This window comes from Erinaceus europaeus, chromosome 11 (genome assembly GCF_950295315.1).
Source record: "Erinaceus europaeus chromosome 11, mEriEur2.1, whole genome shotgun sequence".
Classification (NCBI taxonomy): domain Eukaryota; kingdom Metazoa; phylum Chordata; class Mammalia; order Eulipotyphla; family Erinaceidae; genus Erinaceus; species Erinaceus europaeus.
The window spans coordinates 65,956,033-65,977,197 of record NC_080172.1 but is presented as its reverse complement, the minus strand read 5'-3'; the positions used below and the strand labels follow the sequence as shown (position 1 = coordinate 65,977,197).

At 42.7% G+C, this 21,165-nt stretch overlaps 2 protein-coding genes across 13 annotated transcripts in view; one reads left to right on the top strand and one right to left on the bottom strand.

The window, feature by feature from the left end:
• The window catches only part of DRAM2 (DNA damage regulated autophagy modulator 2), a 44,474-nt gene extending 24,690 nt beyond the window's left edge, over positions 1-19,784 (bottom strand). Inside the window, exons 1-4 of one of the 10 annotated variants that reach the window (XM_060201897.1) lie at positions 19,595-19,783; positions 10,165-10,249; positions 9,684-9,746; positions 8,999-9,143 (exon numbers count right to left, since the gene is read on the bottom strand). In XM_060201897.1, the coding sequence (XP_060057880.1) occupies positions 8,999-9,129 (131 nt within the window). In that variant the 5' untranslated portion in view covers positions 9,130-9,143; positions 9,684-9,746; positions 10,165-10,249; positions 19,595-19,783. Of the gene's footprint in view, positions 1-8,998; positions 9,144-9,507; positions 9,624-9,683; positions 9,869-10,160; positions 10,250-19,594 lie in introns of those variants that run through there. The other 9 variants (XM_060201899.1, XM_060201900.1, XM_060201898.1 and 6 more) reach the window with 9 other exon arrangements.
• CEPT1 (choline/ethanolamine phosphotransferase 1) overlaps positions 19,767-21,165 on the top strand; it is a 48,455-nt gene continuing 47,056 nt past the window's right edge. Inside the window, exon 1 of one of the 3 annotated variants that reach the window (XM_060201894.1) lies at positions 19,767-19,884. The gene's annotated coding sequence lies outside the window, so the exon portion shown is untranslated. Of the gene's footprint in view, positions 19,885-19,935; positions 20,224-21,165 lie in introns of those variants that run through there. The other 2 variants (XM_060201893.1, XM_060201892.1) reach the window with 2 other exon arrangements.

Here is a 21,165-nt window from a genome sequence, read left to right as displayed (position 1 = left end):
TCAAAACAGGCTGGTACTGGAACAAAAATAGGCATACAGACCAGTGGAACAGAATTGAAAGCCCCCCACCTATGGCCATCTAATCTTTGATAAGGGGGACCAAAGTATTAAATGAAAGGAGGCTCTCTTCAATAAATGGTGCTGGGAAAACTGGGTTGAAACATGCAGAAAAATGAAACTGAACCACTTTATCTCACCAGAAACAAAAGTCAACTCCAAATGTATCAAAGACCAGGATGTTAATGAGAAACTATCAAATATTTAGAGGAAAAGACTGGTGGAACACTTTCCCACCTAAAAACCTAAAAGACATCCTCGATGATTCAAACCCAATTGCAAAGAAGACTAAAACAAAAACAAATCAATTGAACTACAACAAATTGAAGAGCTTCTGCACAGCAAAAGAAACCATCACTCAAACAAGGAGACCCCTCACAGAATGGGAGAAGATCTTCACATGTCATACATCAGACAAGAGACTAATCACCAAAATATACAAAGAGCTCAGCAAACTTAGGAATAAAAAGCAAATGACCCCATTTAAAATGGGCAGAGGAGATGAACAGATTATTCTCTACAGAAGAAATCCAAAAGGCTAACAAACATATGAAAAACTGCTCCAGGTCACTGATTGTCAGAGAAATGCAAATTAAGACAACACTGAGATACCACTTCACCCCTGTGAGAATGGCATACATCAAAAAGGACAGCAGCAACAAATGCTGGAGAGGCTGTGGCAACAAAGGAACCCTTCTGCACTATTGGTGGGAATGTAAATTAGTCCAACCTCTGTGGAGAGCAGTCTGGAAAACTCTCAGAAGGCCAGACATGGACCTTCCATATGATCCACTAATTCCTCTCCTGGGGTTATACCCCAAGGACTCCATAACACCCAACCAAAATGATATGTGTACACCTATGTTCATAGCAGCACAATTTGTAATAGCTAAAACCTGGAAGCAACCCATGTGCCCAACAACAGATGAGTGGCTGAGAAAGCTGTGGTATATATACACAATGCAATACTATACAGCTATGAAGAACAATGAACCCACCTTCTCTGACCCATCTTGGATGGAGCTACAAGAAATTATGTTAAGTGAGCTAAGTCATAAAGATAAAGACGAGTATGGGATGATCCCACTCATAAACAGAAGCTGAGAAAGAAGAACAGAAACAGAAACTCAAAAGCAGGATGTGACTAAGTTTGGAGTATTGCACGAAAGTAAAAATCTCTGGGTTGAGTTGAGGGCGAGAGCAGAAGTTTGGCTTGGGGGGCGGGGGGGGTTGGAGAGGATGGGATGGGGCACAGTCTTTTGGTGGTAGGAATGGTGTTTATGTACATTATTAACTTGTAGTCATATAAATCACCATTTAATTAATATGAGAGGAAAAAAAATTGATTGTCTCAAACTTTTTAATGCACTGACCATAGGCTGAGTCTTTGAAATGCTGACTCTCCTAAAAGCTTAAACCAGGGAGAACAAAAGCAACTGATGTCATTACTTTATAAAATACAGATACATATCTCAAAGGACAAATTATGGTGAGGGTGCATATGATACAGAAAATCCTAACAAAGGAATTTTCAAAGTCAACCCAATTGCCAAATAATTTGATTATAGCAATAACTATCTATTGCCTTCTTAAATCCTAAGACAGCAGGAACATCCCACTTCTATAAAGCTCAAATTTCCCCCAGTCCTTGAACCTCTAGGGTGGGGCTCACTTTCCAGCATGCTTCTCTCCATTCATACCAACTGATACAGCATCTGCTGATCCCAATCTATTCAGTGCAATGAGTACCACCTTGGCATGCTTCACTTCAGAATATGTCCAGAGATGTAAGGCATGGAATGTTAACCCTTCAGCATCATTACTTGGGTGAGACCTTTCCTCATAGGACTCGTTAATTCCATTTCGGGTGGTCTACTTCCTAACAAAGCCTCAAAACCTAGATATAGACCAGGTTCCATGAGATAGGGCATATGTATACATGTATCCATAAGTTAGAGGAAAATGTATACCTTAAAGCAAGAGTGCACAATAGTTTGCAGTGAGTCAATAAGTGAAGCAAGCAAGTAGAAAGACCTAAAAAGACACCTTAAAATACCTAATGAAATAGTTTCTATTTAGACCTAGATACCTTCCTCACCTATTTCCTATTACACACTTCCCTCAGTCACTCCAAAGCTAACCTTATCAAAATAAGGACTACAAAAGCTGAATAAGGTCAAGAGACTGGCATACTTTAATGAAGACTCTTTTAGTCATTGTCAGGCCACTACATAGCTGGGACACTAGTCAGGGAGTCCTGGGATTCCCACACAAACACGATGAGCCTAGACCTCAAATAGATACCTTTCTCCATTATCACTGGTCATCTCTATCAGGAACAACATAATGAACACCTTTGGGAGCCCCCATAGCACCTTGCTCTCAATGTGGGTCAATAATGGTAGAGAATGTTCCATCCTCCGAAGGGGGTTTGGATAACATACTCTATCTACCACCTGAAGAAGATGGGTACTATAATTGGTGCAACTTGGAATGTTCCTACTCATGACCACAGAATGTGAGTTTGGACTTACAGGGATGTAGAGGTTACATAGGCTCCTGTGCTGAATATGGACCCAATATCAAATCGATGGGGTTTACAGTCAATAATATTTATACACCTTTTCCATATTTGGGAGCTACTCTCTGCCCTGATCCAGCTTTCTAGCTCTTTTTCCAGCCATGACATCATTTCCCCAGACAATAACTTGGGTCCACCTGCATATCAGATATCAGGCTCTGGCAAAAACTAATAAAGTCATAGATCCTTTGCAATACACCAAAAATAGACCTACAAGCTATTTCCAAAATGGAGGCCCCAAATCTTCATCTGCAATATTATAGCCTTTAGGTTCATGATTAATTCACAATTTGGCTTTATATGTTACCTCTCTTTTCAGCCACTAGGTTCCAGATGCTATCATGATGCTAATCGGACTTCCCTGGACAGGCAATCCTACCAATGTGTCCTGGAGCTCTGCTTCCTCAGAGCTCTGCCCCACTAGGGAAATCGAGAGATAGTCTGGGAGTATGGACTGACCTCTAATGCCCATGTTCAGTGGGGAAGCAACTACAGAAGCTAGACCTTCCACCTTCTGCAACCCATAATGATCCTGGGTCCATACTCCCAAGGAGTTAAAGAATAGGAAAGCTATGAGGGGAGGGGATGGGATATGGAGCTCTGGTGGTGGGAACTGTAACCCTCTTTCCTATGGTCTTGTCAGTGTTTCCATTTTATAAATGAATAAATTTTAAAAAAAAGAGGTAACAACACTAATTTGTAGGGATATATGTACCGCCATGTTCATAGCTGCACATTCACAACAGCCAAAAGTTGGAAGCAACCAAAATGACCTTTGACAGATGACTAGATAAATGCTATGAGACATATACTCTATAGAGTACTACTTAGCAATAAGAAAGGCAATTTTACATCCTTGGGGGATTAAATGGATGGAACCTGAGAACATGCTCAGTGAAGTATGCAAGGAAGTAAAAGAAAACCCCAGGATGGAAACAAACAAAATACAACCCATATCTGGATTGTGGAAAACTCTAGTGGTTACCTAGGAGGGAGGGGAACATCCAGACTTTAGATGGTGGGAAGGGATAAAATTATAATAATATTAATTTATATATATTCATAAATCACTATTAGTGTGATGTCATAGGGTAAATATATTTAATACTTCAAGCTTTCTTTTTTAAAAAATTTATTTATTTATTCATGAGAAAGATAGGAGGAGAGGAAGAACCAGCCATCACTCTGGTACATGTGCTTTTGGGGATTGAACTCGGGACCTCATGTTTGAGAGTCTAGTGCCTTAGCCACTGCTCCATCTGCCGGACCACTACTTCAAGCTCTCTAACTGCCTAGACCATAGCTCTGAGTACAAATATTTGCATTAACCTAAGTATCTAATATCAAAGATTTGTTTTGCTTTAAGTGTATATTAATTTATTAAATGTGCCATGATATGTCATTGACAGAGAAATAAAGAGTAGTTCAGGTCTCCCTTAACATAAAGTTGTTTTTTTTTTAATTTTTTTAAATTAAAAACTATATATTTATTTATAAAAAGGAAACGTTGACTAAACCATAAGATAAGAGGGGTACAACTTTACATAATTCCCACCACTAGAACTCTGTATACCATCCCCTCCCAATAGCTTTCCTATTCTTTAACCCTCTTGGAGTATGGACCCAAGGTCTTGTGGGATGCAGAAGGTGGAAGGTCTGGGTTCTGTAACTGCTTCCCTGCTGAACATGGGTGTTGACAGGTCTATCCATACTCCCAGCCTGTCTTGCTCTTTTCTTAGTGCTGAAGGGCTCTGGTTAGTATCATGCTAGCATCTGGAACCTGGTGGTTGACAAGAGAGTTAAACATGTAAAGCCAAACAAACTGTTGACCAATCATAGACCTACAGGCTGGAATAATGCAGATGAAGAGTTGGGGAGGGGGGGCCTCTGTTTTGTAGCTAGCTAGTAGGCATATTTTAGTTATATTCCAAAGGGCCTGCAGGTATACTAGTGTTTTTGTTTGTTTGTTTGTTTGTTTTTGCCTGAGCCTGAAATCTGATATGCAGGTGGATCCTAATTATTGTCTGGGGAGATGATGTCATGGCTGGAAAAAGGACCAGAAAGCTAGATCAGGGCAGTGAGTAGCTCCCAAATACAAGAAAGGTGTATAAATATTGTTGACTGTAAACCCCATCAATTTGATCTGATCTGGGGCCCATATTCAGCTTAGGAGCCTATGTGACCTCTGCATCCCTATGGATCTGAGCTCACATTCTGTGGTCATAAGTAGGAACATTCCAAGCTGCCCTAATATCAGTACCCATCTTCCTCAGGTATAGCATACAATATATTGTCTAGCCTCCCTTCAGAGGATGGAACATTCTCTACCATTGTTGATCCAAGTTGAGTGCAAGGTCCTATGGGGGCACACAAAGAGGTCTATTGTGTTGTTCCTAATAGAGATGACCGGTAACAATGGAGAGAGGGATTTATTTCAGGTCTAGGCCTAACATGTCTGCTTAGGAATCTCAGGACTCCCCGATTAGGGGCCCAGGTGAATATCAAAGATTTGTAAGATGATCAAACTCTGACACTGGGCCTAAACTGTTTAAGGAGCTCTAAAAATACATGTGCATATACAGTGACTTGAACATCTGAGTCACCTAAAATTTAAGGCCAGACACATCAAGACCACTTGATACTGTCAAAATCTTTAGACACAAAGATGTTCAGATAACACTAAAGGGCACAAAGCACAGTGAAAGGTAGTATATTACTATAGAGTATAACCACTGGAATAGAGTAGAAAAAAAGAACCCCAACTAACCTGGTTCTAATAATAATTAATATTGCTAGTCTAAGCTCTTTCTAAGACTACAGGAAACCTCTTCCATTCTCTTTAAGGTCCTCACTTCTCTTAGTCCTGGAACCTCTAGGACTATGCCCATACTCCTTGAAATTTCTTCAGATTCCTTAATGCCATACCACCTATGTTGGCATCAACCAAATTGCTACTAGTGCTGCTACCATTATGCTGCTACTGAATTCTTACTGTGGACTATAGCCAGAGATACAGAACCTGAGATGTCAAACTCATAACTATTCAAACTGGGTGAGATCTTTCCTAACACATGGGACTAGCTACATCCATGTTAGATGGCATATTATCTAACAAAGTTACAAATACTAGATATGGGGTAGTGGTTAGGGTTCTGGGTAGAGGTGTACATGTATCCACAAGCAAGGGGCAATTATAAAACTCAAGTAATAGTAGTCCTTGATGATTAGTCTTATACTCAATAAACCTGGAATCATAGTTGAAGTGCCTAAAGGAGGCATCATAAATTCTCTAATTTGATTAGACTTAGAGCAAATTAGCTTAGCTATCAAACAGAAAAGGCCCAAAGGCCCCAGATCACACCAAATTGATGGGGTTTACAGTCAACAATATTTATACACCTTTCCCTTATTTGGGAGCTACTCTCTTCCCTGATCCAGCTTTCTGGTCCTTTTCCAGCCATGGCTCTTCTCCCCAGACAATAACTTGAATCTACCTACATATCACATTTCAGGCTCAGGGAAATAAACAAAACTAGTATAGTCATGGGCCCTTTGGAATATAACTAAAATAGGCCTACTAGCTATCTGCAAAATGGAGGCCCCCCATCCCCAACTCTTCATCTGCACTATTCCAGCCTTTGGGTTCATGATTAGTCAACAATTTGTTTGGTTTTATGTTACCTCTCTTTTCAGCCACCAGGTTCCAGATGCTAGCATGATGCCAACCAGATTTCCCTGGATTGACAATCCCACCAGTGTGCTCTGGAGCCCCACTTCCCCAGAGCCCACCCCACTAGGGAAAGAGAGAGAACGGCTGGGAGTATGGATCAATCTGTCAATACTCATGTTTAGTATTGACAGGTTGAAAGCAATTGACAGGAAGCAATTACAGAAGCCAGAGCTTCCACCTTCTACCCCCATAATGACCCTGGGTCCATACTCCCAGAGGGGTAAAGAATAGGGAAGCTATCAGGGGCGGGGATGGGATACGGAGTTCTGGTGGTGGGAACTGTGTGGAGTTGTACCCCTCTTATCCTATGGTTTTGCCAATGTTTCCTTTTTATAAGTAAAAAAAAAAAAAAATGGAAAAAAAGAAAGGGCCCAAAGAAGATAGATCCCAAAAAACTAATTTTGGTTGGGCTAAACAAATGGCACTCAATGCTTAAACAACTGGGAGAAAATCTAAGGTCATCAGATAAAAAGATGACTGCAAAAAAGTTGGATAAGGGCAAGAGGCTGGGTCACTAAATAATACATTTTTGGTCAGTATCACAACACCTCATCATCTAGGGCCCTAGTTAGGGAAACCTTGGATTCCCACACAAATATAAGGGGCCTAGACCTCTAATGGATCCCACTCTGCACCACTACAGGTCACTTCCATTAGCATCATAAGCCCTCTTGTGGGCCCTCCCAGGATCTTGCCCTTACCACAGAGCACAGCTCTGGTAGGGACTGCCCCAGTCTTCGAAGGGAGGCTGGGGGTATCCTGCCCTATCACTAGAGGAAGACCGGTCTTGAAATGACTGCAGCCTGCACTGTTATCAGCTGTGACCAAGAGCTGTGAGCTCAGACCAATAGGGACTAGGCAGCTACACAAGATCTGGTGCTAAATATATATATCCTAGTTTGGGTGGATGGAGGTAAATAGTTAATTCTATCCACAGAATATTTTCAATAATGGGAGCTACTCTCTGCCCCAATCCAACTCCCATCCCTTTTTTGTTCTCTGACACCACTTTCTCAGACATTGTTTTTATCCAACTTCATGCTGGCTATCAAACTCAGTATGGGATTACCATAGAAATGCCCCTGAAAACATGCCTAGGGTAGACTTCCTAGCTTTCTTCCAGATCTCATCTGCTCTGTTCCTACTTTTGGTTCCTGTTCATTAACCATTTTGTCTCATTTTATGTCCTGGCACCTTCTAGCCACCAAGCTGCAGACACTACCATGATTCCACCCTTCCTCCTATGACTTCTCTGGGTAGATGACTTCATCAATGTGTTCTGGAACCTTACCTCTCCAGAGCTCTGCCGCACTAGGGGCAGGCTGGGGGTATGGATTGACCTGTCAACGCTCAAGTCCAAAAGAGAATCAATTACAGAACCCAGAACTCCTACCTTCTACACCCCCAAAGCAGGTCTGATCCATACTCCCAGTGGAGGAGAAGTCATAGGAGGAAGAGGGTAAGAGGGCTCTGAATTCAAGCTCCATCAGATCCCAGAAATAGAGGAGGAAAAGGAGAGGGATATTTGGATATAGTAATATGGTCTTGTGTAGCTTAGAGGAAAAGAGAAGACTGGACCTGGAAGAAAAAAGGGGCAATTGTACAAATGTAGGCAGATAGCCATAGAGATTAGGTTAGCTCATGTCTGCAACCTTGGAGAACCACAGTGGACTGCAATGGAGGGACCAGGGATTCAGAACTCTGGTGGTGGGAATGGTATGGAATTATACCCCTGTTGACATGTAATTTTGTAAATTTTGAATCATTAAACAAATTTTAAAAAACAAGGTAGACAGATAGAGAAACACACACACATAAACACAATCTCTTAAAATTATGTAAAAATGAAATGACTCCTTAAGTACACACTTCCCTAGCAGAGTGATAAACAATGTGACTATGAAATTATCCATACATTTGACATCTGAGACACCTTAAATATTTACTTATGAGACAAGGCACTTTAGTGTCACAATTCATTAGCCAATTAATGACAGAATGTATATGGGCCAGGTTTAAGCCCCAGGACCATATGGAGTATGAGTGTTGTAGTATGCTTCCCCTTTTCTCTCTGACTTCCTGTCTCTCTGTGTGAGTGAAAAACAATGATCTGGGAATAGTGAAATCTTATTGCTAGGAAAAAAAAAAAGCAATGAGGGCTGGGTGATGGCACACATGGCTGAGCACACCTGTTACAATGCTCAAGGACACAGGTTCAAGCCCCTGGTTCCCACCTGTAGAGGGAAAGCTTTGCAGTGGTGAAGCAGGGCTGCAGGTGTCTTTCTGTCTCTCTCCCTCTCTATCACCCCCTTCCCTCTAGATTTCTGGCTATCTCTATCCAATAAATAAAAACAATTTAAAAAATTAAAGAAAAGAAAGCCATGAGTTTAAAAATATTAACATTAAAAGCTTGCTTCAGACCATGTTTGTGACCCAGGTGGTATTTCTCCCTCTCTGTCTCTGCCACTCCATTTCTATCTGAAAAAAGCCTGCCTGGAGAAGTAAAGCCCAGATGATGAAATACAAAAACGAAACAAACTTGACTTCAGTGCTAAAGTGTCAGTGAGTCATAAAACTTCTTCTAAAAAAAAAAATTATTCTATAAGAAGGAATGTGGTATATTCACTGACCTGATATAAGGCAAAACAGGATCAACGTGATGGAGTACTATGGCAGTAATGTAGGAAAATATGAAAGCAGCAGCTGTCCAAATTACAAGGGCTGAAGGAAGAAAACTGAGTCCTTGCTGAAACCACCACATCTCAAGCAGGTCTTCTGAAGCAGAAAAAACAAATTAGAAGATATTATTTACAAGTGTTCATTCATCTATTATACTTCAGTCATCTATTCCTGCAACTCTCTATTTACAAACTTGACTTACACTTCTAAAACCATATCTGGTAACATCTGGCTTCTTCACTGTCTCCATAAATTGAACTAAGATTCAGTCACTTTTCATATACAAAAACTTCTCTCTACCTCATCTTTTTACACATATAACAAGTACTATTGATCCCAATTCCTAAACTTTCTTCTACTATATCTACCACTTCTCACCATCTTCACTATAACTACCTTACTTAAACTATCACCATTTCTTGGCCAGATTATAAATATAATCTCCTCCTACATGACCCACCTCTAGTCTGGACCATCACCAGTCATTACTCTACCTTAAAACCAGTAAGAGTTTTCTAGTTCTAAAACAGCAACCTTGTTATATAAGGATTCACCACTTCCCTCTCTGCCTTTACAAATTGCCTTTTTTTCTTAGCATGTTCTGTAAGGTCCTTGCATGGTCTGATCTCTACTTACCTTCCCACACTCATCTGTGGCCACTCTTGTCTACTCCCAACTCCTTGCTTTAGTTGTGACCATCTTCAGTATTACAAAAGCAAAGGGCATTTACTATGTGTCAGCAGTGTTACTAAGCACTTTAAATGCATTGTATCATTCACTCCTCCTCAACAGAATTAAAGGCATTGCTCAAGGTCATAAGGCTGAAACATGGTAGAGATAGGTCTCAGATGCTGGCAATTCCATTTTAATACCCAATCCCTAAGCTACAATGCCCTAGTAATGTTCTGTCAGATCTTCAACTGTATACACCTTAACCTTTTCATGCACAATGTTCTGTTTAGATAACTAGACTACAATACTATCACAACTATTCCACCACTACAGTTAACTCCCATTTTCAAGTCCCAGATTTTCTGGTTTCAATTGTGTCTAGTTTTGCAACTAACAGCACCTTTATATTTCCCAACCAAGATATCTCATCACACTTGTTACTTGCTTTTTTGGTTTTATTTTCTTCACTCAACTTCAAGTTCTGAGGGAGCAGGAACCAACACTTTTGTTCATCATTATATTTTCAGCTCCTACATGAGGGAGAAGAGGAACTAAATATACATGTACTACATATTACTGCTTTCTCCCTAATATTTCAGGGAGATATAGTTGGTAAGTAAAAAGAACCAGTATGTGAATTAGAAACCAATGTATCTTCATACACTCATTTTAAATATATGAAATAAAAATGTTCAAATTGCAAGACACTACTCTCTGCAAAAGTAATTTCTTATTCAGAGGAGGAGAAACATTCTCACTGTGTGATGGACTAAAATTTATTTTCCATGACCTTTGTAAAAAAACATACAATCTTATCAAAGGACTACAAAAACTATTGAATAAGGGCAAGAGACTGGCATACTTTAATGATGACTCTTTAGTCACTATCAGGCCACCCCATCAGCTGGGGGCCTAATCGGGGAGTCCTGAGAATCCCAGACAGACATGATGGGCCTCGACCTCAAACTAATCCCTCTCTCCATTGATGCCACTGGACTTCCCTAGGCAGATGATCCCACCAATGTGTCCTGGAGCCCTGCTTCCACAGAACCCTGTCCCACTAGGGAAAGAGAGAGACAGGCTGGGAGTATGGATCAACCTGCCAACGCCCATGTTCAGCAGGGAAGCAATTACAGAAGCCAGACCTTCCACATTCTGCACCCCATAATGACCCTGGGTCCATACTCCCAGAGCAATAAAGAATAGGGAAGCTATAAGGGGAGGGGATGGGATACGGAATTCCTGTGGTAGGAACTGTGTGGAGTTGTCCCCCTCTTATCCTATGGTTTTGTCAGTGTCTCCTTATCATAAATAAAATTTTTTTAAAAAAGACAAAAAAATCCAACTTTCAGTTCCACAGCCCTCATTGTGGTCAGCTTCCTCATCTCACGTTAACCTCACAAATAATGAAGTCTCAGCCATTTCTAACGTCCACTTGTCATCTTCTCTGGTCCACTTGTCATCTACTCTGTGACTTGTTACTAAATATGCCTGTTTTAAATTTGCTGTTTCTTTTCCATATTCCTAATGTCATTATTTGTACACTTGATTTAAAATAACCTTTTCTTTAAAAAAATACTGAAGTAACACTGATGTGTATAAAATTATGAATGTTTTAGAAATATAATTTCAGGTATCTTTGAGATGTGCCTCACTACACTTTGACTACAACCAAAGTACCTATCCCTCTACCATAGTGGACCCTCTCCATCTCCATCCTTTTTTTAAAAAAAAATTATTTATTGGGGAATTAATGTTTTACATTCCAAAGTAAATACAAGAGTCTGTACACGCATAACATTTCTCAGTTTTCCATAGAACCCCCACTAGGTACTCTGTCATCCTTTTTAGACCTGTATTCTCCCCCATACCCACACACCCACCCCAGAATCTTTTACTTTGGTGCAATACACCAATTCCAGTTCAGGTTCTACTTGTGTTTTCTCTTCTGATCTTGTTTTTCAACTTCTGCCTGAGAGTGAGATCATTCCATATTCATCCTTCTGTTTCTGACTTATTTCACTCAACATGAATTTTTCAAGGTTCATCCAAGATCAGCTGAAAGCAGTGAAGTCACCATTTTTTATAGCTGAGTAGTATTCCATTGTGTATATATATCACAACTTGCTCAGCCACTCATCTGTTGTTGAGCACCTGGGTTGCTTCCAGGTTTTGGCTATTACAAATTGTGCTGCTATGAACATATGTGTACACAGATCTTTTTGGATGGCCATGTTGGGTTCCTTAGGATATATTCCCAGGAGAGGAATTCCAGGATCATAGGGGATCATTTCTAGCCTTCTGAGAATTCTCCAGACTGTTCTCCACAGAAGCTGGACCAATTTATATTCCCACCAGCAGTGCAGGAGGTTTCCTTTGACCCCACAACCTCTCCAGCATTTGCTGCTGCTACTTTTTCTGATGTATGACATTCACACAGGAGTGAAGTGGTATCTCATTACTGTCTTTATTTGCATTTCTCTGACAATCAAAGACTTGGAGCATTTTTTTTTTTCATGTGTTTCTCGGCCTTTTGGATCTCTTCTGTGGTGAATATTCTGTCCATGTCTTCTTCCCATTTTTGGATGGCGTTATTTGTTTTCTTGTTGTTGAGTTTGGAAAGCTCTTTATATATTCTGCTTATTAGCCTCTTATCTGATATATGGCATGTAAAGATCTTCTCCCATTCTGTGAGGGGTCTCTTGGTTTGGGTAGTGGTTTCTTTTGCTGTGCAGAATCTTTTTAATTTGATGTAGTCCCCTAAGTTTATGCTTGCCTTAGTCTTCTTTGTAACTGGATTCGTTTCTTTGAAGATATCTTTAAAATTTATGCAACAAAAGAGTTCTGTCAGTATTTCCTCTAAGTACCTGATAGTTTCTGGTCTAACATCCACTTGGAATTTACTTTTGTATTTGGTTTAATATAGTGGTTCAGTTTCATTCTTCTGCATGTTTCAACCCATTTTTTCCAACACCGTTTGTTGAAGAGACTCTGCTTCCCCCATTTAATAGTCTGGGCACCTTTGTCAAAGATTAGATGTTCATAGGTGTGGGGGCTTACTTCTATAGCCATCCTTTTAACACATTCCCCCAACTCCCTTTGGTGACCTCAGTTCTGTAGTTAAGTCTAAGCATTTATATTCATTTTACTTTATTGGTCCCCTTGCTTTGTTTCTTTCTTTCCTACATAAGAGTGAGAACATTCAATATTTTTTCTTTGTAGAAGTCTTAGTATTTCTTATAAGAGCAGTAAAGTAGTAATACATTCCCTTAACTGTTATTTTGCCCAAGAAGTTCTTTATCATTCCTGAAATTCTGAGTGACAACTTAGCAGAGCAAAATAGTCTTAGTTGAAGGTCTTTTCCATTCAAAACTTTGAATATATCATTGTAGTCATATCTGGTCTTTAGAATTTTCAAGGAGAAATCAGCAGATAACCTCATGGTGGCACCTACTATTTTTCTCTTGTAGTTTTTAAACTATCTTCTATTTTAATTATTATGTGTCTTAGTATGCATGTGGGATGCATTGGATCGACCTTCTCGTGGTGCATCCCGTGAGTACCCATTCATTGGGGAAACTGACGATCCTTCCTAGCCGACTGAATCCACATGGATCCCAGTCACTTTCAAAGCCAGCAACAAGCAGCTCCTGACAGCTTTCAACCTGACGCTGTTGACTGGCTACGGAAGAAGGGCAAACACTAGAAGTATGCATGTGTTTATTTTGTTTGGAATTCTTTGTACTTCCTGAATCTGGGTGCTGGTGTCCTTCCATAGTGTGAAGAAGTTCTTGGTTATTTCTTCTTCAAATAAGAACTCTGTTTTTTCTCTCCCTCTTCTCCTATACCCTTATGATAAATGTTGCCTGCTCTTCCTGATGCTGTGCCACAACTCCTTAAATTATCTTCATTTGTTTTAGCTCTTTTTTCTCTGTTTGTTCGTCTTTTTCTATGATTTATTCTACCCTATCCTCTAGGCCACTGCTTTGATCTTTGGATTTGTCCTTTTTGCTAGTGTTCACTGCAAATTTATGTTGATGTTGTTGTTCAGCTACTGTTTAGTTTTCTGATTTCTGTTAGGACTTGATTTTTATGTTCTCTCATACTTTCTTTGACTTTGCTGAAGAATTTTCCACTGACCTCATTTTAAGTAAGTATCCTTGGGACCACAGGTTTGAAGTCTTCTTGGGAAATTTACATAGCTATGTTGTTATTTTCAGGTTATTTTCTTGATCCACCAGTATGGATAATGTCTTTCCATTATGTTTGGTGTTCTGTGAGGACCTGGACCAGAGTTCATACTTGAATAAGCCTGGGCAACAATCCCTGTGTACTGAGTCTTGGGCATGCTTAGATAAATCAAAGGTTTAGAATTACACATGCCTGGTAGTTGTGAGGTTGCTGCAGGAAAGGCTGCTGCAGGCACAAGTTTTGGGTCTGAAAGGAGGCTGGACCCTCAGGTCCTGATAGTGAAGGTCCCTTGGTAAAAAATAAGGTATTACACACACACACACACACCCTTTGCAAGAATGTCTAGAATAATGTTTGAACAAATAGTTTGGTGCTATGGTCTGACCAGGGCTGGCAGGCTGCAAGTTAGCAAGAAGCAAGGCAAGCTATGAGGCCCTGTTATCTGACAATGCTCTGGAAAGTCTTCAGGGCACTTGCTTGTTGTTTGGATGTGATTTGCTTGCTTGAGCAGTGAGGTGTTGGCTAAGTGCTGTTCTTTTTTTTTTTTTTTTTAATTTTTTAAATTTATTTATTTTCCCTTTTGTTGCCCTTGTTGTCTTTTTATTGTTGCTGTAGTTGTTGTTATTGATGTCGTTGTTGGATAGGACAGAGTGAAATGGAGAGAGGAGGGGAAGACGGAGAGGGGGAGAGAAAGATAGACACCTGCAGAACTGCTTCATCACCTGTGAAGCGACTTCCCTGCAGGTGGGGAGCTGGGTGCTCGAACCGATATCCTTACGCCGGTCTTTGTTGCGCTTGGCGCCACATGCGCTTAACCCACTGCGCTACGGCCTAACTCCCAGTGCTATTCTTTCTGTGGGCCAAAAGTCAGCACTCTTGATAAATATCTCTCAGTCCTTAGCTAAATCTGATTCCAGCAATGGTGGAACTCTCCTTCCAGGGCCTGCTACAATGGAAACTGAATTCTAATACAGTGAATACCAGCCAGACTCTCAGCAAAGCAGTAGAAGTTGTCAGGAAGGCTGTGGCAGATACTTCAACCTGGTTAATAGCAGTTTCTTAATGCCCAAGTTAGTGTTACAAATTTAATATAGGATCACGGTGCTGAGAGTTTGGTATAATTCACCTTTCTCTATCCCTGAGTAAAGTTTTATACCTTAGAAATATCTACCTGATTGCATGGTGCGGATTCTTCCTTGGGATGGGTGTATATCTGCCTCCTCACTACTTGGATGCTGTCCTTTGATCCCTTATTGTAAAAGCTATTTCATCTAGGTTTCAGCTCTATTTCTGTACAGGCTGATCCACATTTTGGTGTGGTTTTGCCTCAATCGATGGGAAACAGGAAGAGGGAGGCATATTCAGTGGCGTAGATGTATGTTTCCCAGGCTCTGCACATGAATGAATCCACTTCAGAGTCTCTGCGCTTTTCTTCTTTTTCTTTTTTCTTCTTCTATGCTATTTTCTTCTTTCTATGCTCTTTCTCTTATCAGTCCATAACATTTCATTAATCACAACAATTCCTTGCTAAATTGCTATAGTGGTTTCCCCAGTGTAAGTTTCTAGAAACAACAATATATTTTAATTTTTTTTTTTTCCTCCAGGGTTATTGCTGGGCTCGGTGACTGCACCATGAATCCACCGCTCCTGGAGACCATTTTTCCCCTTTTTGTTGCCCAAGTTGTTGCAGCCTCGTTGTGGTTATTATTGCCATTGTTGACATTGCTTTGTTGTTGGATAGGACAGAGAGAAATGGAGAGAGGAGGGGAAGACAGAGAGAGAGGGGAGAGAAAGATAAGACACCTGCAGACCTGCTTCACCGCCCGTGAAGTGACTCCCCTGCAGGTGGGGAGCCGGGGACTCGAACCGGGATCCTCCGCTGGTCCCAGCGCTTTGCGCCACGTGCTCTTAATCCACTGCGCTACCGCCCGACTCCCAATATATTTTAATTTTAATAATTACTTCTACCATATTAAATTTTTCAGCTCTTTAAACATTATTTTAATTTCTTTCTGATTGTTCCTATCTAAAGGCCTGATAATTCCAGTTCTTTATTTATTGATTCTGTTGACCCTGGCAGATATGTTTGATAGTTTTTAACCTGTGAGGTCAACCTCTATGACCTTAATATAAAAGTTTTAAATTAGCAAGGAATTATTATTACCAGTCATTGCTTGGACTTCACCACTCCTGGCAACTTTTTCAGACAGAAACAGAGACAGATGGAGAGAGGGATAAGTACCATAACCCCAACAGAAAGAGAAGTCAGATATGAACCTGGGTTGCACATGACAAAGCTGGCACCCTATCAGGTGAGCTATCTCACTACTTCTAAAGTATCACATAGAGGTTTAGCCACACACTTTTGGCATATTATCAGTATCAACCTGAGAGAACATGGCATTCAGGTTTTTTATGCTATGAAGAGATGTAAATTTGAGGCTTAAATCTCAGATCGCAGACCCTATAGTTCTATATTCTCAGGTGGAATTTTTATTTCCCAACCTAAAGATGAGGGGAAAAATAAACATTTCTTTATATTCCTTTGCCAGCAAAGAGGTGTTTTTCTATACCACCTTTTATTAAGTATAGATTTAGATTTGTTGGTGGTCTAAGATAAATTTTGGGGGAGGTAGCTGTCCAAGACCATGCAAAAGGGCCTGGATTCAAGTCTCTGATTCCCACCTGAAGAAAGGAAGCTTCACAAGTGGTGGAAGAATGCATCAGGTATCTTTTTCTCTCTTCCTCTTTATCCATCATGCAAGGAAGAAAGGGGTAAAAGGGCACTAACGATGGTGGAATCACCATGCAAGCACCAAGCCCACACAACCCCCACCCCCAAGAAAACCCTGGTAAGGGGAAAAATATAGCACTCGATAATTTTTTTAAAAAACAAGCAATAAAAATTAAATCCTCTTAACAACCCCACTCCCCCAAAAATCATTATTTCAATACATAGTATTCTTGTTATCAGGGCCATCCATATTCTCAGATCTCATAGCAGCTAACCTTAAGTTCTTTCTTCTAAAACCCTCACATGCTATTACTAGTGATTGCAATGGCAGTCTATTCATAGTCATTTGAAACTACTTTTCCTAATGTTCAGTGTAATCATAACTTAGATTCTCAAGTCTCTTGAATAAATGCTTTTTCCTTCCTCTGTCCATTCTACGTACACTGCCAATTTTCTATTCATCCATTTCTATATGACAATCTTAAAGCTTTCTTCTACTCAAAAGGTTTTAAAAATAAAATGTGAAATTGGGCAATCTTCAGTAACTTCCCTGAATCAACTTCTTTAAAAAACAATGGGGAGGATACTATTCATAAAGACTATTTATTATGGGAGTCGGGCAGTAGTGCAGCGGGTTAAGTGCAGGAGGCCCAAAGCGCAAGGACCCGTGTAAGGATCCCGGTTCAAGCCCTGGACTCCCCACCTGCAGGGGAGTCGCTTCACAAGCGATGAAGCAGGTCTGCAGGTCTCTATCTATCTCTCCCTCTCTGTCTTCCACTTCTCTCTCCATTTCTCTCTGTCCTATCCAATAACATCAATAATAACTACAACAATAAAACAACAAGGGCAACAAAAGGGAATAAATAAATATTTTTTAAAAACCTTAAAAGAGACTATTATTCAATACAGGAGCCACTAGCCACCTATGACTACGTTAAAACTACAATCATTTACAGTAAAATAAAATTCAAACGTTCAGTTCCTCAGTTTGTTAATGGAAAATATAAGAGCAAGGACAAGTAAGAAAAACTGTAACTGGCCATTTATTTTTACCTTGGAAAGCTAAAAGCATTTCCTTGGAAAGCTGGCTAGCAGCCAACAAAGCAAAATCAGAATTACAATGGTCAATAATTTAAGAAACCTTTTAAAGTACTTGGAAGTGTACAGGAGTACTAGAAAAAAATGTTAATGCATCTCTCAATTATCTTTTCTAATTGTCTTGAATAACCATAAATCATAAATTCAGTTATGAATTTTTCAATCTCACTAATATTTAAATGCCACTGACAAAAAAAGAAATTCCTTATGCTGTCTCTTCTAAGTGGTGATTACTAAGAAACCCTAGGAAACTAAATCCCAGATATTCTTAATTGAATAGCCCTAAAGTTCTATGAACACATTTTAGACATATATGGAACCACCAGGGTCAAATCAAAGCACAACAGAAAATGATCATTTATCTAAAAGTTAAATAAATAAATAAATAAGTAAAACCGAATTTAGCTGGGGCAACATAACGGTTATGCAAAAGACTTTCATGCCCCAAGCACCAAATGTCAGAGGTTCGTTCAATCCTCAGCACCACCATAATAAGCCAGAGCTGAGCAGTGCTCTGGTCTGCCTGCCTGCCTGCCTGTCATTCTCTCTCTTTTTCTTTCTTTCCTTCCTTCCTTCCTTCCTTCCTTCCTTCCTTCCTTCCTTCCTTCCTTCCCTTTCTGTACCTGTCTGTCTCTCTGTATCTCTCTCATTAAGATAAACTAAATGTTAAAAAAAAAAAAAAAAGAACTTATTTTCCAGGCAAATGCACTATCCTCCTTGTGCTGAAACCCTAGAAAAGTCTAGCAGGTTAAGAAACCTTCAAAAAGGGGGTCGGGCGGTGGCGCAGTGGTTTAAGCGCATGCGGCGCAAAGCGCAGGGACCGGCGTAAGGATCCGGGTTTGAGCCCCCGGCTCCCCACCTGCAGGGGGGTCGCTTCACAGGCGGTGAAGCAGGTCTGCAGGTGTCTTTCTCTCTCCTTCTCTATCTTCCCCTCCTCTCTCCATTTCTCTCTGTTCTATACAACAACGAATTGCGTCAACAAGGGCAATAATAATAACCACAACGAAGCTACAACAAGGGCAACAAAAAAAAGGGGGGGGGGAATGGCCTCCAGGAGCGGTGGATTCATGGTGCAGGCACCAAGCCCAGCAATAACCCTGAAGGAAGAAAAAAAAAAAAGAAAGAAACCTTCAAAAACTGGATCAAATGTCAAAGCGACATCTGAACAGTAAGCAAACAGTTAGTTAAGGCTCTGGATTAGAAGTGCCACTACTGAGCTGAATTTGCGTCCCAAGTTATGCATTAAAAAATTGGGACAACTGGAAAAAAAAAACAATTTGTGCAGTTCCACTTTCTGTTTCCCAGACTTGGCGCAGGGAAGGGAAGTTCCTGCACATAGCGGCGCTGAGCTCGCGGTTCCCGGGCTGCACCAGCCAGGCCGTGCTCGGCCGAGCCGAGCTGAGCCGCGGGGGCACCTCCTGCCACCTGAACCTCGCGCCACCCTACCTGCCACGGGGCCAAGCCAGGGGCAACCAGCCGGAAGGGTGCGCACCCCACCGCAATTTGTGGTCTGTCTCTTTCTGATTGGTGTTTGATGCAACTGGGGCGCAGATTCTCCAATTAAAACAAATCGCGGCGATTCCTTACCCCGCTGCCTTCTCCCTCCACGAGGTGCGAAGCTCCAGGACTCGGTGGTCGGGGCTCGGCTCGGCTCCCCGGCCCAGCGCGCACCCGCCCAACCCCGCAGCCCACAGGCCGCCGCCCCAGCCGCACCCGCCCCCGATCAGCCGCGGCTCGGGGCTTGGGGGCTCGGCCAGGCTCTCCAGGCGGCCCGCACCTTCCGATCCGCCAGCTCCCACCCCCTGGGCCTTCTCGCGGGAGACCTGCGTCCCGCCGTCGTCCTGTCTCCTACCTCGTCCGGGCAGCCCTGCCGGCGCGGGAGGCAGCCTTCAGAGCCCGCGGCGGGGGCCGAGACCAGGAGGGGCCGCAGGCAGGCAGGCGGGCGGGCGGGCCGGCGCGCTCCCGACAGTCGCCCGGCCCGGCCCGGCCCCCGGACGCACGCGTCGACCTAGGGCACGCGCCCGCGCCGCCGCCGCGCGCAGACGGGGTGCTCCTTTACGGCAGTCGGGAAAGTGTCGTGAATCGCGCTGCCGCCGATCGGAGTCGCCCAGTCGCTGGGAGTCGGAGGTCTTAATTCTGGGGGTATGCGTTTTGGGGGCCGGGGAAAGGCTGCGGGGAACTCGCTTCGGGGGACGCCGCCGGGGCTCGGAGGAGGTGCTGGGGCGCAACTTGTCACGCGGAGCGGGGAGAGGGCTGCGGGCTCCGGGGTGGGGCACGGGAATGGAGCTGGAGCGGGACCTGCGCGAGGTGAAAGCTGCCTTCCTCCGGAGCTGGGGCCTCGCGCGGGTGGCCGGGACGCTGCCCTCCGGCCCGGGGTCCGGGGGCGCGGAGGCAGGCGGGGGGCTGCAGCGCGGGAGCCGCGATCCCGGCGGGGCGGACCGAGCACCGTGGGGCGCCGCCTGCCCGGAACCGACCCGGCAGGTCAGCTCCACACCTCCTCTCGGCCCCTCTGCACCCGGAGAGCCAACCCGGGGCGCCTTCCCGGGAGTGCGGTGCCGGCGTGCGGAGTCTGGGCCACTTTCCCGGTCAGCAACTTTTCTGGAAATTTCAGCGTGTGTGGACAGACTTCGAGATGGTGTCTCAGGGGTCTTTTCCAGCGGAGTTCTTGGAAAGTGGAAAGGCCGGGAGGTGGGGGCGCCAGCAGCACTGGGGGGTGAATGGGCGCTCACCATCGAGCCGAGCCGTGGACTTCTCCAGTTCGGGGCTGGGTATTTCTGTGTGTCATTTCTGCCCTTTGGAGCCATTGGTATTCAACGTAATCTTTGTCGAAGTCTGCTAAGAGCTGACGGTGGATCCTTAGCTCTCTCTACTAGGCCAATTCTTAGTGGGCTTTCAGCAGATGCTGGTGCACAGAATCAAGATTCACTTCCTGCTCCATGCCCAACTGAACTGTGCTGAGAGCATTTAGAACATTACCACAGAGTCATTGGTGTTCGATTGCAATTTCAGAGACGTTAAGTTGTAAGAATGCTTTGGTGTATGATCTGTGCTGAGAGAAAAATAGTTAAAGATCCTTGAGTGTCAGTTAGGAAATAAGTGTGTGGGAGGGGGGAAATAAGTAGCCCACTTGGATAGTGTGCTGCTTTGCCATGTACACGACCTAGGTTCAAGCCTGGCCCCCACTGCTTTGAAGGAAACCTTGGTACTGTGGTCTCTCTTCCTCTTTTAATTCATAAGGTAGAGACAGAGAAAGTGAGAGGGAAGCAGGACATAGAGAGGCAGAGAGAGATCTACAGCACTGCTTCAACACTTGTGAAGCCCCCCCATTAGTGGGGACTGGGGGCTTGAACCCCAGGTCCTTGTGCACTGTAAAGTATACTCAACCAGGTGTGCCTCCCAGCCAGGTGCTATAGTCTCATTTCA